Here is a 16,305-nt window from a genome sequence, read left to right on the forward strand (position 1 = left end):
ATTATAACAAAACTCATGTACGATTTTTCAATCGCAGGTATTCAAAGGCAGAAACAGAGGAAGAAAAGAAGCACGGGAAGAACTTCTAAGGTTCCGGGCGCGCTGACCAAATGCCGAACACCAGCTAAACACGCGCCGGACGGCTCCGCAATCCGCTTGACATTTCAGAGCGCTCCCGGGTAAACTCGTCGGTCGCAGTGCTATTAGAGACCGCTACGGCGATTCCAGCGGCCTGGCTATTAGCAGGTAGCCACAGACGCATCCATTACGATTCGATCGATGCGGAGCCGCACATTTGCCTTGCGCCCACCAAGATCGAATCCTACCCGAGCGGTCTTTGTTTAGCAGAAACCTCCCTTGTGGCGTCCGACAGCTAACAGTTGCTGTCATCTGCCATGACGTGATTGGCCCCCGTGTGCTGCCGGCTCGAGGAGGTAGCCCCCAAAGCGGCGATAAACCGTCCAGCCGCTACCAAGATAGGCAGATGAACTTGAGCCCCAAGTCCTCTCTCATGCCCCCGTCACGAGGACAGCATCGTAAAGGCATTTCTCTGTCTATATTGTGATATTTGTCTTCCCATTTCCCGTATATTCTCGCAAGCTGCAAGCCATGGAGTTTTGCAGTACTTGCACAGGCAGTCTTGCCCAAGATGATGCACACGACCGCAGAGTTGAGTGCTGTTACCGAGTTATCTGCGCAAAGTGTATACAGGTTAGCCACCCGTCCAGCAGCACTTCTCCTATCTATTCGAAGCAACACGGCCTCTTGATATCCTCATAATTGTTAATGGGCGCCCGCCTCTAGAACAACCCGCGCTTTGCATCGTACTGCCCCTTCTGCCAAGTATCAAACATGCCGTCGCCGTTACCGCAGGGCCTTAGAGATCCTCCATCGTATTCATCGGTTCCAAACTTGGGATACAGATCCATCCCAGCTTCCGCTCCTCCGCCACCGTATATAGCTGATGCGCCGACAACGCCACCCCCGGCCGAGAGCAGCAAGAGTAACCCCGAGCTTGACGAAAAGGCCGTCTCAGACGATACGCTGCATTTTCTAGACCACGAGCACGACACCGTACAGTCCTTGTCGCTACGGTACGGCGTACCTCCTGCAGCGCTGCGGCGGCGGAACAACCTCACAAGCGACCACCTACTGGTCGGTCGAAAGACTATCCTGATTCCTGGCGAGTTTTATAAGGGCGGTGTCAGCCTGTCTCCCCGGCCCGTCGAGGGCGAGGAGGAGGAGCTGAGAAAGGGTAAGATCCGACGCTTCATGACGGCCTGCAAAGTCTCAGATTATGATTACGCTCTGTTGTATATGGAGCAGGCCGGCTATGATATTGATGCCGCTATCACTGCTTACATGGACGATGAAGCTTGGGAGAGAAGCCACCCAAACCGGAGGGAGAGCGAGGCGAACAAAGTCCGTAATCGTGGCCTTTTTTGGAGGGGGCTGTAAACTCATGACATTCATTTTTTGGGCGTCTTTTTTGTTTTCCTTTTCAGGCAAGAGGGTTATTAGAATTTCATATTTCATATAAATGTGCAAAATCTGCACATGAGCATCATCTCTTTGGATGCCTTTGCCGAGCCCAAATGGCATATATAAGCCCGTATATAACGCCGTCATCCTTTAACCTTGCTTAGCTACACTTATATATATCATCACTTATGCCACAAGAATATTAAAAATTTTTTTCCAAATGCTCTAAAATGCAGACCGAGTTCGGATATCCTATTATTCCAAATATTAGTCTGTGCGTTTTGCTAAAATATGCAAACGTTTCTTACCGATATTTTCCGCTCAATTTCTCGGACAGAGCGGTCCAGCTCCGCTGCAATCATTTGCTTCTTATCGTTTGGAAGCAGTGTGTATCTCTCACAGAGATCACCATCGATGACGCCCTTCACGGGTGCGTAATAACTGCGATACATTAAATGGTCTCGGCCTGCGAGTGGAGCATCTTCGGCCCTTAGGTGCTGTTCTAAGCTTTGGAAAAAGTCTGTATCCTCTCGGGTGACAAAAGGAATTAGGACACCAATGGTGCCCATGAGGCCGCTCCACAACAGTATATCCTGCCCTCCGACAACAAGGCTCGTTTTGGTAATACTCGTCGGAATGTCCTGAGTGTAGAGGTGGCACATCAGATCCAAGCGATGAGATCTTCCGTGAAGATAGTCCCTCGCGTTTAGCAGGTGAAGCCCCGCTTGCTCCTCATCGGCCTCTTCACTGGCCTTCTGAGGAGAGCGTACGATGAAAATATTGCCAAATTTGTCTCCTCCAGCCACTGTCTCATAATCTACCATTGCTGAGCAAGTTGTCCATCGAGCAACCGTGTCATCCACAAAAGGAATGAGCTTATTTGTCGTTTGTTTATAGACGACATATGTTATACCTTGCTGTACGTCTCCCACAATAATTCTGTTGCCTTGTGAGCTCAAAGAATTAATAAGCTGTGGTGCCGCTTCAGCCTGGGTCTTCCGCAAAAGTTGTCGCATGCCGAGATCGTATATGCGAAGTGTTTTCCCAATGCCAACTAGCACGCGCCCCTGGAAAGGAATTATGGCCATCGGAGGCTCTTCGACCTTCGTTTTATGAATGAAAACCAAACCCCTACCCTCCTGTTCGAACCGGTAAATATGGACATAGGCATCAGAAAAACTGCGAGGGTTCACGACCATATCTTTCCCGGTTCCGACAACAAGGAAGGTTTCGTTATCTTGACTAGCAAACGTAACGATGGCAAGGCTGACCGCGGCCTCGTTTTCCTCTAGATCTATTTTTTGTAGAACTTGACCATCTTCAGCCAGGGGATCAACAACACTGATACATGAAGCCCAGCGTCTGTTGCCTCTGGGATGGCCAAATTCTTCGGGGGGGAGAACTTTTGAGTCTCCATTGACACGTGCTGGGTCGGCGAGCAACTTCGCACAAAGGTCAGGAGAAAGGGTATGATTGTCCGCTTCAATTACGTAGAAAAGAGGATGCTCTGGATGCTTCACCATCTTCTTCGGCGTATAGGTCAGGGGAATAGAATTCTGGATCAGCGTGTCTCCAAGCCGATCGACAGAGAAAATGCTAGAAACCATCAGTATATAAATAATGGTTCTGGATATGCGAGAGTAAAAGGATTGAAAAAAAGGATGTCATTCAGTAGGAACAATTGGAAAAAAAATGCGTATGATGAACCTCATAGCCCAGGGGCTTGGATCCCAAATTTTTCATCATCTGACAAGCATGCAAAAAGGAGAAAGTGATTATTGTTACTTACCGCAGAGTCTGTCCTTGAATACCCACGATACCTTCTTCGCACTGCTCGCTAGTAAAATTCCAGCCCCATTCTAGGTCAACGTAGCTGAGAGGTGTAACAACAAAGCTCTTGGTGATGGGATCGGCATATCCGAGCCAAGGCCGAGAGCTAAGACCAAGCACACACGTCCTTCCTTGGACTGTTACTTGGAATAGTCTCACTTGTTTTGGCCCTAAGAATTTTTGTCTTGTGTCTGTTAATTCGCCGGTAACTTCGTCCAAAACTGTGCGTAGGTAGACGCCCGAGTAGAGGCCGATATGCAAGTAGAGTGTTGAGCCGCCTGAAGATGAGTCCTCCATGGATATAATGGCGAGAGAGGTAGGTGCAGCTGTCAGCGCCTGGACTGATTTGTTTTCAAGTGTAGATTCTGGATCGAGACTCAAAATACGGACGGTGCAGTCATCACATCCGACTGCAAGGAACGAGCTTCGCAATCTGCCCTCGGGGACTTCGCCCAGACTCAAGCAGGTGACTGTCCCAAACATTTCTTTCTTTTCGTCATACTCTGCCAGGGAACCGTCCTCGTCCATCTCGAAGTAGACAATTTCACCTGAACTTAGAGCAATCGCTACCTGGTGAGCGTTGGTCGAGGCGGCCACGATAGATCGATGTTGCGGGGCATCCCATTGGTTGATTTGTCCATTGCGGATGTGCCTGATGCCTTTAGGATGAACTTGAATTAGACCATCGTCGCCGAGCAGCTGGGCAGCCAGAGTAGGAACACTGGTCAGGAACCCGGAGTCGCTGACTTCCTCCACCGTCTCTCCTATACTGAGGACAAGAGTTCCGTTGGTGAAAGAGAGAACAATGTACGCGTCGTATTGCTCACTCCGGTTCAGCTTCAGCGTCCAAACAGCTGATGGAATGCCTGGCAGCTCAGAAGATACAATTTCATTGATCTCAAGCCCATGCTTTAGTGTTCGGAATGTGCTTCGAGCACCGTTGCCACAAATGGTGTAAATCTGAGGAGCGTCCTCGCCGGTCAGATTGGCAATTTTGCAGTCGAGGAGAGGGTTCATAGAAGGAATGCTCTCTACGAGAACTAGATTTTCCAGCGGTCGGGGGTAGAAATAAACAGGGTTATACGAAGCATGTGCATCGACAGGAAAGTCATCGCTGGTAAATTCTAGCTCTTCATCGTCATCTCCCAGTTTTTCAAACTGGTAGAAGGAGAAGTTTCCGAACTGGCTAGCAACATAGAGGAAGCCACTCTTCAAAATGCAGAGACTCGACGCAGCTGGGACTGTGTCAAAATACTTGATTTTGAGCCTTCTGACCTCTCCTGTGGTATTGCCTTCGTCATCTTCCACCATATCGATTGTGACTTTGAACATGTCGCCGTCTTCTGTTTGTAGTAAGAAGAAAAACGCGCCTGCACTGCCCTTTAGCTTGTGCATGACGCCGGAAACAATGGTACGCTTTCTTGAAGGATCCTCTGTTGCACCTCGTCGCCGAGGGATCGGAACTCGAAAAGCCTCTTGATTGGAATGGCGATAAGTAATGTTTTCCTCACCACACACCAAGACGCCACTTGGGCCATCGTTGCCACCAGGCACCTGGAATAGCAGTGACGCTGTCGAGTCTACAGGCTCAGACCACTTTCTGACGACATGATTGAGTCCGAGATCGAGCTCATAGTACACTAGTTGCGTTTCCAGCTCTCGCAAAGCTTCCCCAGTAGAATCTTGATCTACCTCGGTATAGTCTATCTCTAGGGCGGCGAACACCGGATTGGCATATCCGACGTCTAGTGCCACCATAGAAATGACCAAAACACCAGGCTTGTGGGCTTCGAGAGGCGAGGAGATTGTAAGTTCTGCTTGGGAGTTTCGGTTGAGCACATATACGAGCTTGTTCTTCTCTACAGAAGCAACAAGACACGCACGCCCCTTGGGATCACACGCGAGGTATTCTCCAGGAATAACTCTCCGCACACCAGATTTCCCGAAAGTCTCCAGATGCAATCTGTTAAATCGGTTCTCCCTCGGAAGATACTCAATGATAGTGATTCGACCAGAGTCAGTGGCTAAGATCAAGTAGTCTGCAGCATGAAGATTAGCCCGCTGCTTGAGAAATAGCATAGCTTCGCTCCATTGAGTCGTATAGGGTTGGCAGGGTGCGTTTCAAAGCTTTTTAAAATTTTCACCATCACTATGTGGCCCTCCAAAAATCGGAGCTAGGTAAACTCACCCTTATTGCTGCCTGCGAGGCGAAAGGCCGCTAGAGACCTGATAATGCCAAAAATATCATGAGACAAGAGAGTGATTACCTTCCCCTGTGACGGATCAGGCCGCAGTAGAGTCAGCCGTGACCCAGCACCGGTGATGATAAGCTGCTCCTTGGTCCCCGCGAACTGACCCAGGACCGCTTGGACGACATTGGTTGGCGGCTGGATCGTCAGCGAGTAAAGGAACATGTTGGATGTGGTCGCCATGTTCCCGACTGGGCGCAGTCAAGCCTGCGCGGCTCTACAGAGGCTTGAATGGCCGATTGAGGAGCTCAGTCGCGTTGGGAAACGGTTGTTGTGGTCTGGAAAAGTAGTTGGCGGAGCTCTGCTTTAGTTGCTTAAAAGTTTGGGCCAAGGGCCGGAAATATGGAGGAACGATAATGCGGCGGTGGTCTGAGAGTGGCCCGAGCTCCTTGCAAATTGCGCGCATCATATCTTTTTACACTGGTGATGAGAGTCTGGCATAGCGGGGGATCTCCCACGACATCAATTAAGTCAATCAGGCCATACAATGGAGCCGGCTTTGCGTCGGGCGGCTCGCAGCCTGTGTGGGCACTGCTCAGCATCTCTGCGGAAGCAGGTGATTGCAGGAGCAGCGTTGAAGCCAGCGTCGATTCGGAGTATACACTCTGCCAAGTCGTTGGACGCTAACCGTATGGTTACTGGATCTAAGTTGACGACAACTGCCCGCGAGTATTCAAGTTCAGCGTCCGAAGCCTCTACCAGCGAGAGATCTCCCGCAGCGACACTTCGTTTGAGTCAGGATGATCTCTTCCATCCTTTTTCTAAGTCGCCAGTTCCCGAGTTCCGTCGCCGAGCTGCCTACATGAGACAGAATGCATACTGCCCTCACCCCGATCACAAGCATGCGAGAGTCCCACTTGATTCGTCCACGGTTGGTGATGCTGCTCCCGTCGCTGAAGGAGATATGGCTCCCGCACATGTGGATTTCGAGTGCCCCGATTGCGGTATTGCGGTCTATTGCAGCAAAGAGCATTGGATGGATGATTATGAAAATCACTTGAAAATCTGCGATACTCTTCGTCAAATTAATGAAGATGACCACGATCTGCGATCTGGTAGAGTTTTCCATGAGGGTAATCTCCCAGATCTCCAGATGGAGAACGCTGCGGTTAATATGACAAACTGGGACACCTTTATGTATACCCGAGAGTTTGAAGCAGTGAATTCGGACCGTTCAATGAGGCAAATCACTCGACTTCTCACTTACCCGATTACAGTTGGAAGTGTCCTCCATGAGTTGAGCCCCTACAATATCCAAAAAGGCGGCCGCTTGACAGTGGAAGGACTGAAGAGTTTTAGCGGTAAGTGGACAAGAAAGTATAAAGGATGCTTAAAGGATGCCTGTCGTCTTAGGCGGAGAGCTAATGTGGTACTGGGATCCTAGCCTTGAGATATAACCTACATATTCCAAAGTCGGGTCGTGGTGCTGGCGTCAACCAGCTTCGTCCAGAGCCCCCGCCAGTAAGATTGTTCATTCTCGGTGCACGGGCTGAATCATCTCTGCCGCGACCTATATGGGTGCAGCTGGCGCATTTGTTCCCTGAATCGCGATTGCACCTCATCTTTATTGGGCCGGAGAGTATGGCCAACCGAGATGACGAGTTTCCCTTGCCAGAACGCACGCCATCGAATCCATTTGGCACCGTGGTAGAAGACCGAGTGTGGTATAACATGAAGATCAGCACCATCGTGGATTATTATCATACTATTCACAAGACGGGACACTTTGCACCATACGATCCTTACTTTGACTGCTTTGTCCTCTTCCATCCTGGCCTTGGCCACCCTGCAAGCAGCCATGACTGGGAAGAGACTTTGCCTTTACTGCTGGAGACAAAGGTGCCCATTATCAGCACGGGATATACGCAAGTCGATATGGAGCGTGATGTTGAGTGGGTCAACAAAAAGTCTGGAGGCGAGTTTGATGTGCTGTTGGAGCCTGGAGAGAACACTTTCCGGAGTCTGCGATGGGATCTCGACGACATGGACCCTCAAGATATTACTTGTGGTAATTGGGGCGTTTGGGCTTTCCGAGGAAAGAGGTATGCTTTAACACTGACTGCCTTTCTTTCTACTCCAGACTGACTGACAACTTTGACAGATATGAGACTACCACACGGGACCTAGAGGTATAGAGGGGTTTGACGGCTTGGATTTCTGTGGACGTCATGCCATGATGTAAAATTTGTCGACCATCTCGTATGTTTTGACGATGATTGTACGGCCGTGTACATGTACTTATGCATAAAAGCACCTCTCCAATGTATTATATCTAGGAGGCGTTTAAAAGGGAAGAGAAGGCCTAGTGGCTTGGAAGAAACCCCCAACCCAGGTGTACTATATACGCTGTTTGTTCTACCAATCTTGTTTTGCTCTATGTCTCAACCCAGAGTTACTGGGTGATATCTAGTACGCCTGGATTATCGTGAGTTTTTCCTCTGCTGCCCATGGGTATCTGCACATAATGTAGTACATAAGCACACTAACATGTATGGATAGCAGCCCACATCACTTTATGCACGTGCGGGGTGCCGTGCAGCGCGCACGGTGCTAGCCAAACCCCAAAGCTACGCCAGACATCGAGCTGCATGCATCCCAGACCTGCGACCCAACAGCGACCCAACTTAACTTTGACGACCAGCCACTGCGGCGATTTCAGGAGCCTGGCCCTCCTGTGTCTGCCATTGTCGCCCTCGCCTGCTCCCGCGCAATGCTCCCGCGATGACGCCTGACTCTCCGGCCATGACCGCCGCCTTCTCCACCGCTTCAGCTCCTCTCGCTCCAGCCAGAGCTCCGACGACGCCGCGATCCAAGCATGTCACCTCCTCTCCGCCTCCCGAAGCCGGTGCTGGCGCCGCCGTGGCAGATCGCCGGAGCAATCGTCCCGGACCGGTCGACCCGCTGTCTGATCGGGCTACGCTGAGTCTCATCCGTCGTACGCTGTGCCCTCAGCAACTGGGTGACAAGGGCAGAGATGCCCAGCTGCCGATCGAGGAGCTGCTGCCGCCGCTGACGAGCCGCAACGATGTCGATCTGCAGCTGTACGCCTTTCTCGCCATAATCATGCGGGAATTCGTGCAGAGCTGGTACAGCAAGATCACCACGGATGAGACGTTTGTGCCGGAGATCCTGCACATCATCGCACACTGCACTACGGCGCTGGAGCAACGGTTTAGGAAATTAGATCTTGAGAGCCTGTTCTTGGACGAGATACCAGAGCTGCTCGATAGACATGCTACAGGCTAGTAGTGTGGTATTACTCTACACGTTGGATCTGCCACTGACCGGAACGCAGCTCGTCGTGTGGCTTCTCGGGCTGCTCTGCAACCCTTGGTGGAAGCTGACCCCCGAGACGTCTATCACTCCATTTCCCCCCTGCCGTTTCTCTCACCCGTGCCTTGGGCAGATGATGCATCCTCTGTGAAGCTACAGAAAGAGAACGAAGCAACATATCGCCAGCTGCTGGTCCAGGCTGTTCTAGCTATCCTGCTCCCGACTGAAGACTTGGAGAACCCCTGCTTGACCGCACTCGTGGAGCAAATCCTTTCGGAGCTAATCATTGGCAACGTTATCGCTGGCAAAGCATCCCAGCCATGGCTTCTCTTCGAAGCTATCTGCATCGCTGCAAGGTCGCTGGATGAGCAGAAAGCTAGAGCAAAGACAAGGATAGTGTCCGGAAAAGATGAACCATCGCCATCGTTTTCGGCCCTTGGTCAAGATGAGGAGAAGTCTCCAAAGTGGACAGCCCAAGGGGTCTTTGTGTTGGTTATTCACTTGAGCATCCTCCTATTTAATGCGGTTCGATTCATGGTTGTCACCTTGGCGGACTCCATATCGTTACCCCCGAGGACGGCGCTTCATCTCGATGAGGAAGCCGCAGATCACACTCTGGACGACAAGCAACCATCACCACCAACGGATACGAACGTCGCTCAGGCTAAAGTACCTGTGCTAGCCTACAAACTGTGGACTTGTTTCGGAAACTTGATTGAGCTGGAGGAAAGGAAGCCGTGGCTGGGTGGCTTCATATCATTATTACAGACTGCTGCCGTCAACGGGCCATGGCAAATTGCGGGGCTCGATGGTCCCCTCGACAGGTAAGATATGCAATTTCCTTGTTATATTGATCTAATATCGCGACTTTATCCCTCTTTCCATGAGCCTTTATTCCCTCCCCTCCCTGGTCATTGTTGAATTCCTTTGTCACCTCGCATCTTCTCCCAGTCACTGGACCTCCTTTTCTGGCCGCGCCTAGCCAGTGAGCTCTCGGAGCAGGGTTCCTTCTTGTTGGATTGTGACCCGGCCATGTACCGCATCTCCATCTATGGCACGATGCAGTTTGCATTTTGTGCACAATCTTGCCAGGGCGACGCCCTCGGAGTCTATCTAGCAGATGGGCTCCATGCGACGAGAGGGCCGTTACGACCGGCGCTACTTTAACATCACCACACCGAGCCTTCTAGATCTGGTCTGCTAGTTCCTCAACTGGCCGACCAATTGAAGTGCAGGATTCGCTATCTCGTCTCCGATTGCTCGAAATTGTTGCGTCGGCCTGGGCCACTGTAAACCGGCCCGTCCATCAAGAAGCCTTTATTACGCGCCGGCTCCAAACAGGGGCCGTCAGCTACGAGAGAAAGCGGGTCGCGACCCTGGCCTTCTAGTCTCGCACGACAAAATGGTGTTGGAAAAGCTCTTCGTCCGTTCAAGTCACCCGCTCGCCCCGTGCCGCACCACCTCCGAATGGCTACCTGCTGTCTATTGGGCCAGTGTCTTCTAAAGCAGGCAGTACCGTGGTGCCTAGGCGCGCCGTTTTTCTCCAGTCACACGGGAGGGGAAAAAAAATGTTGCCCATTCTACTTCTCCACCCTGTGGCGCTCAGTGTTTGACCAAGGTCACTGACGGGACACATGCCACTCGCTTCTCGTCTGCTTCTTATTGTGGAAGCTGAGATCGTTAATGGGCTCACTGAAAACTACTTGTCAGAATGGACTGGTTTTCGGCGCGCATGCGCTTATGCAGGGCGGTCGGTTCTACTTCTCCGGCCTCGTAACGAACTCCTAGCTTTGTCGCATTACTCGACCAGCAGGGAACGCGACACATCACTTTTTTTTTTGCATTGATGTCCATTGGCAGTCTCTCGTCGCACTACGAAGATCCAGCATGCACCTTCCCACACGCCAGAGAAGTTCCTTTTCTGCTTTCCCCGCACGCAACAAGCCTTTCTGTCTTGTCGACGAGTCTGGTCATCATTGCATTACCACCATGGGGAGCCCCCCCGTCTCCTGATCACATGTACATGCTCATGTTCTGTCACACCTTGACAAACATACACCCATACATCGGAATGCCAGGAATGAAAGCAAGATGCCTCTAACAGACGCCGCGTCTCTTGACGAGCTAGCTGCCAACAACGGTTCCTTATGTTAACGCCGTTATACTCCCTCCACTTCGTCCCCTCCCTCCCTATCTCGTACTACCCCTCCGTTTTGAATCTCGCCTTTCATCCCCACCTCTTGCGGGCGGATCCGATAGAAAATCATTTTCTCTCTCTTTTAGTCTTATTTTGCTGTTTTACGATGAGAGACTAACCAAGCTAACCAATGGCCTTTTGCTTTTCTGCAGACTCCTCTCGCATCACTTTCAATCCCTCTTCGACCCCTCTCATCTACCAGCCCTCCTTCGGTCGCTCCGAGGCGCCCTGTTCCCTAACAACAGCCCCGGTTCGTCCACTCTTGCAGCTCCCCAGTCGGAAGAAGAGCTGCTCGCCCTGCGCCGTAGGGCCGCCAGCGCAATACGGGGCCTGCTCCCCACAAGTGTGACCCGCGTGTACTTTGGCGGTCGGCTTTGGCGCTTGGGCGGGTTACTTGGCGACAATTTCGGACGGTCGTCTGCCGCAGTTGACGGGGAAGATGAGAGAGTCTTGGATGAGTTAGAGAGTCTCCTCGACGTTGTTGGAGACGAGTACTGCAACAAACATTTGATGTACAGTGTGCTGGAGCTTATTCTCGTGAGGCTGATGCCAGAGCTAAGCGAGAAGGGCGTCATGGAGCTATGGGAAGAAAGACTTGGCTAATCACCCACGAACATAGATCATTTCCCTTCAAGTAATTATCAAGTGCATAAACGGAGCTTTTTTGGCATATGTAGAATAGACATGACCAGCAGTAGTGTAGCACGATTTTCCGTCTAGCCCCTGTTCTAGGTCCTGTCTAATAGACATACCTCCACATAGATAAATCCATCCACATGTATCCAGTACATATACACTCACAGGCAAACAAAATGTGGTCCATCTAAATGAAAGGAAAAGAGGGAATAAAATGGGGGTTTAGCGGCTGCCTTGACTAGCATGTTAGATCCTGAAAATTATGCCCTCATATGGATTCCCGCTCTCAGGGGACCCTCTTTTGGTCACTAAGTCGCCTGCTTAGCATAGAAGGGAAAAAAGCACATTTGATATCGAGAGAGAAAAAAAGAAAAAAAAAAAAAAACGAAAATAGTATGCCTCTCCGTGAGGAGTTTGGTACCAGACTGGCCCTTGTGTAAGTTTTTGTTTCTTTGATGTCTTGACTCCCATGCATACCCCCCTGATATCCCTCAAGTATGAAACACATTGCAGTAGTAAAGTAAAGTAAAGAAGAAAAAATGATATAATAGTTTTCGTCCAAGGACGTAAGGAAGTTAAGCTGTGTGAAGCTATAGGAGAGCGAGATGACGCTGTCTCCTAACCCATGATCAGCGGCGCCTTAGGGAGCCTTGGTATTCATTTTTTGTGCCTTTGTGCATCAAATTGGACCAGAATTGCGCAGGAAATAGAATAGATTATAATGAAATGCAAGAAAAGATAAGATAATAAAAAAATCAACGCAGCGGCATAACAAGGGGCGCGCGTGAGCAGCAGGAGTGTCTTTCGTAGCTTAACATATGCTAGGAAACGAAAAAGAAGAAAATTTTTGTCACACAAGTGGTGGGTATAAACCTGAGGGAAAGTTTAAATGAGTGATATGTGAATGATAAAAAAAAAGACCAGTGTTGATGCTGGTGGATCTGTCGCCAGATGAAGTCGCCTTTCTTTTTAGTTATAGTCCCGTTTCCATCCATCCAGTTCCTTATCCGTTCCTTAGAAACCACATTCGTCGCCTGCGATGCGGAAACGGACGCCCTTTCTTTTATTTTTAGATAGGGGTTGGCTACAGCTTGCTGCGACCTCATAACCAATAATTGTTCTTGCTCAGGAGTAGTAGTGAAAGCTGCACTCTTCTTCCAGGCTTCATTGCTTGTTTGTTCCAGGGATGCTAAAAGAAATCCGTAACGCCGGTAATATTTTCAAAATAGAAAAAAAAAGACAAGACGGCAAAGAAATAGGGGTGAAAGGAGGGCTACGAATGCTTTAGGGGAGCTCTACTTCATCATGTTTCCACTATCGTAGGCTCCGTCATTGATTGGACTTCTCCGTCGTCACTCTCAGGAATCCTTGACAGTCCTCCTATAGACGGACGGGTTGTTTGGTGCTGATGTATTTGTAATTTTTTCGTAAGTTGAACGATGGTGGCGTATTCGCTTTTATCAAACGGCCCATTTGGTGTCATGTGGTGAAGATAGCTCAGTAGTGTTTCCGCGGCACGTCTCGCGTCCTCCGGGGTAGGAGAAGTGGGTGAAGAATCAGCAGTGTTGGATGATACAGTACTAGCGTTTGCAGAATTATTGTTTGATCGAGCGGCAATGCTCGAGTTGCTGCTGCTGCGGCGTAAAGCTGGTGGAGGTGATATTGTCGTATCAAGCGTGAAAGGAGTGCTTCGAAAGTCGTTTGTCGGCGATTCGATTGCTGAAGATGCTGTGACGGCAGAATGTCGAGGGGTCAGCGGGTCTGTGCTTGAGTCTTGATTTATGCAATCGATATTGAGGGAAGGGAAAGTGTTGCTTCTCTTTCCGCGATGCTGAAAATCAGGGGCTGCAGGTTGTATATGGAGACCGTCTTGAAACGCCCCAACGTTGGGGTCAGGTGTGAATTGGAAGGCTGCAGTTGGACTGATCGTCTCAGAAAACGAAACACCCGTATCTTTTAAGTCGCTTGCTAGTGAAGCAGAAGAATGAGACCCAGCATGTCTGTACTGGAAGTCGAAATCGTGTCCTTCAGCCTGCAAATCCTCCTCGCTACGGCTAGCAGAAAGAGGCGAGAGCCGGTGAGTGGGAGAGACGGGGGAGATTGCATGGGCCGCTTTGTCTCCTGGAAAGCGTGGAATGGCTGCAGACATGGTCATACTGTCTGGAATATTCGTCTCCGATGCTCGACGCATCAGCCGTCCAGCCCCTATTCCGTGCTTTTGCTTGAATTTGAGGAGCCAGTTGCTGTTGATGTTTGTTAACACTGCTTCTTGGTTGCCGCTGGCCCGAGCAAACAGCCTGGCTTGTTCCATTATGTCGTCATCTTTGACTTCAAAGCCCCGTTGCTGCTGTCGTCGAACATAGTTGCTGAGCGTTCGATCAAAATCAGGATGCTTCCCTTTCAAACGTTTGAGTGCTGCACCATCTGGCTCCGGATCTCGTTTGAGATACTGCTCTTTGTGCCTCAGCACTTTAGATACAGTGCTTGCATTGAATGTTAGTCGATCATACTCTGTAGATAGGGGCGGGCTCAGTGATGTTTAGAGGCATCTACCTTCTCTCAACGCCAAACTTTGCGCCAATGTCTGCCTGCCTAGTACCTGGATTTTCTTCATGGTATTGGCACATGGCCCTTTTCTGCTCCGCGCTCAATGTCTTTCTCGCCTTCTCATGATGCACAAGGGGCCTCGGCGGCGGGTCAATCGGAGGCAGACTGGATGCCGGTGCGATGGACAGCGGAGGAGCAGAGTAGCTTCCTGAAGGGGTAGGGTTCGTTAACTGACTCGGCCATTGAGTGTTTAGCATCGGTAGTTGGTGGTGGCCCATGATAGGTGCAGGATGTATCATTTGATGTGTTGTAGATTGAGAAATAGTTGGGGGAATGGGCGGAGGCATTCTGTTGAGCGATTCGGATGGTAGTCCATGCGATATATATCCGCCAAACGTAGCGCCATATTCATTCAAAGGGCTATTTCCATAAGGGCTTTGGCTATAAGGGCTGATACTTGCCCAGTGGTCATTGTTATATCCAGTTCCGTTGCTCTGCACCATGGTAGCGTCCTGATCTAGGCTGGCAGAGCTGTGAGAAGCGGTATTCATTATATTCCAGAAAGGTGCGACCCAGTCTATCGCTGGGTTTTACTAGGTGCTGAAAAACTGAGCAAGTCAGCACTTGGCAAATAGGCTCTCTCGAGAATAAGAGGTGAGCAGAAATGCGAACAGAGAGAAGCGGAACGGGTGGGGGTAATATTCATTAAACCGTCAGCGCAGAGACAAAGTCCAAACCTTGTCTTGGCCTGTCATCAACAAGCCGGCGGTGGTCGTGAGTCAGGAAGGAGTATGGGAAGTGTTTGTCGATAGCAAACATAAGACCATACGAACCTCATGGGCAAGATACGCAAAGTAATGGCATGGCCTTTTCCTTAAGAGGAAATGACACTTGTAGTAACGATGTGAGAACCAACAACTTTAGATGCCAGAGAGAAGGGAAAATCGCTGCAACGCAAACCAGTGATGATAGAAAGTATGTTGTATAACTGTGCAAGATTTTCGAAAGCAAGGCAAACCAAGGAGTCAAGAGTGAAGTCTCGGTGACAAAATTTCTGAATGAGGGGTGCTCTGCCGGATAATGTATCGCTACTTGGGCCGGCTCTGTAGAACAACACCCAGGAGCAAGCAGAAATCACTTGTCAAGGAAAGCCCTGCTTCTCACGTCACTTTAACTAGGTACTGAAAGTGTGCGAGACCCGCTGGTGGGCTCTCTTCCGCGCGGTAACGGTCTGGTGAGACAATGACGGGCTTTTCTTCGCCGTTACTCGCTACCTTATGTTTTCGTGGGGGTGAAAGTACAGGACTGCGGAGAAAGGGAACGACTCATGTCAGCCCTGAGCAAGAGCAGAAAGTAGTATCTGGCCTGTTCGAAGAGCGGTGATGCATCTCGAATGATAACCCAAGTACTGGCCCCCCAGGCCCGACTGTACAGGCAGAAGCTGTTGCACCGCGTGCTTGTCTGTGCGGCAAGCGAGTCCGTACAAGATCTGACAAGCTGCAGCAGGCCGATGCTGTTGGCCCAGAAGACGGCAAGTTCGGTGGTTTGCTGCAGACGAGCAAGTGGCCCGCCCACCAACCAGTGCCATACCACCAGACCAGACTAGACTAGGGTATCCAAGCAGTAGCATCGTCCAGAGGCGTACAAGTTGGCACTTGACTTCGTAGCTGTACTCCCTACAATAGCCCAGGACGGATGCTGAGACCGGAGCGTCCAAGTACAAGTATTGTCTGTGAAGGAAGCGGGACGTTGGCTGTGGAGGCAGGCAGGTATGCAGACGCATGCACGAAGCAGCACTGTGCTAGCAGAGTAGGTTCAGGGGACCTGATGCAGGGGGGGGCTTGAAGAGGAGGGGGCGTGCGAGTCGGCGAGGTGATGGGCGCCTCCCCATGCGAGCGAGCGAGTGAGCGAGAAGCTCCCGTACCTGTAAGTCAGTCTTTGTGTGTCAGTCCGGCTCTCTAGCTTGGTTCTCTGCAGGTCTGGCGCCCATGTTTGCTCAAGCGGACGGTGGGTGGGATTCAGTCCCAGAAGGGAATGGGCACCAGAGCCCAAAGTCCGTGTTCTGGAGAGGCTAGGATGGGAATGGATCAT

The 16,305-nt window shown here is 50.6% G+C and overlaps 5 protein-coding genes across 6 annotated transcripts; 3 read left to right on the forward strand and 2 right to left on the reverse strand.

Annotated features, from left to right (window-relative positions):
• Positions 1-404: 404 nt before the first annotated feature.
• TrAFT101_004072 (uncharacterized protein) lies at positions 405-1,676 on the forward strand. Of its 2 annotated transcripts, XM_024898625.2 has the most exons (2): positions 405-711; positions 805-1,676. In XM_024898625.2, exons 1-2 carry the CDS (start codon positions 610-612, stop codon positions 1,456-1,458), a joined length of 756 nt encoding a protein of 251 aa, XP_024766150.2. In that variant the 5' UTR covers positions 405-609; the 3' UTR covers positions 1,459-1,676. The 2 variants fall into 2 exon arrangements, with proteins under 2 accessions (XP_024766150.2, XP_065983169.1); XM_066127061.1 differs by having other exon boundaries at positions 405-1,676.
• Positions 1,677-1,707: 31 nt separating this feature from the next.
• On the reverse strand, positions 1,708-5,744 carry MSP5 (Pre-mRNA-splicing factor rse1; the record flags this gene model as incomplete). The annotated part of the gene is made up of 4 exons (XM_024898773.1): positions 1,708-1,734; positions 1,791-3,078; positions 3,272-5,351; positions 5,501-5,744. 4 exons carry the CDS (start codon positions 5,742-5,744, stop codon positions 1,708-1,710), a joined length of 3,639 nt encoding a protein of 1,212 aa, XP_024766149.1.
• Positions 5,745-6,048: 304 nt separating this feature from the next.
• Positions 6,049-8,189, forward strand: TrAFT101_004074 (uncharacterized protein; the record flags this gene model as incomplete). The annotated part of the gene is made up of 5 exons (XM_024903113.2): positions 6,049-6,862; positions 6,946-7,603; positions 7,663-7,690; positions 7,972-7,986; positions 8,061-8,189. The coding sequence occupies 5 exons, from the start codon at positions 6,049-6,051 to the stop codon at positions 8,187-8,189; spliced, it is 1,644 nt and encodes a 547-aa protein (XP_024766148.2).
• A 93-nt stretch (positions 8,190-8,282) lies between these two features.
• On the forward strand, positions 8,283-11,634 carry TrAFT101_004075 (uncharacterized protein; the record flags this gene model as incomplete). The annotated part of the gene is made up of 3 exons (XM_024903022.2): positions 8,283-8,802; positions 8,857-9,658; positions 11,184-11,634. The coding sequence occupies 3 exons, from the start codon at positions 8,283-8,285 to the stop codon at positions 11,632-11,634; spliced, it is 1,773 nt and encodes a 590-aa protein (XP_024766147.2).
• Positions 11,635-12,029: 395 nt separating this feature from the next.
• Positions 12,030-15,572, reverse strand: TrAFT101_004076 (uncharacterized protein). The gene is made up of 3 exons (XM_024899000.2): positions 15,048-15,572; positions 14,221-14,822; positions 12,030-14,150 (listed from the first exon to the last, which is right to left on the reverse strand). Exons 2-3 carry the CDS (start codon positions 14,763-14,765, stop codon positions 12,971-12,973), a joined length of 1,725 nt encoding a protein of 574 aa, XP_024766145.2. The 5' UTR covers positions 14,766-14,822; positions 15,048-15,572; the 3' UTR covers positions 12,030-12,970.
• Between the last annotated feature and the right edge of the window lie 733 nt (positions 15,573-16,305).

The sequence above is a fragment of the Trichoderma asperellum genome, chromosome 2 (genome assembly GCF_020647865.1).
Source record: "Trichoderma asperellum chromosome 2, complete sequence".
Classification (NCBI taxonomy): Eukaryota; Fungi; Ascomycota; class Sordariomycetes; order Hypocreales; family Hypocreaceae; genus Trichoderma; species Trichoderma asperellum.

What these genes read in the sequence shown, in the direction of transcription:
- TrAFT101_004072 (XM_024898625.2), top strand. Translation starts at nt 610, where the DNA reads ATGGAGTTTTGCAGTACTTGCACAGGCAGTCTTGCCCAAGATGATGCA. An exon ending in TCTGCGCAAAGTGTATACAG is followed by an intron (nt 712 to 804) that starts GTTAGCCACCCG and finishes GCCCGCCTCTAG; the next exon opens with AACAACCCGCGCTTTGCATC.
- TrAFT101_004076 (XM_024899000.2), bottom strand. Translation starts at nt 14,765, where the DNA reads ATGAATACCGCTTCTCACAGCTCTGCCAGCCTAGATCAGGACGCTACC. An exon ending in AAGTTTGGCGTTGAGAGAAG is followed by an intron (nt 14,151 to 14,220) that starts GTAGATGCCTCT and finishes ATTCAATGCAAG; the next exon opens with CACTGTATCTAAAGTGCTGA.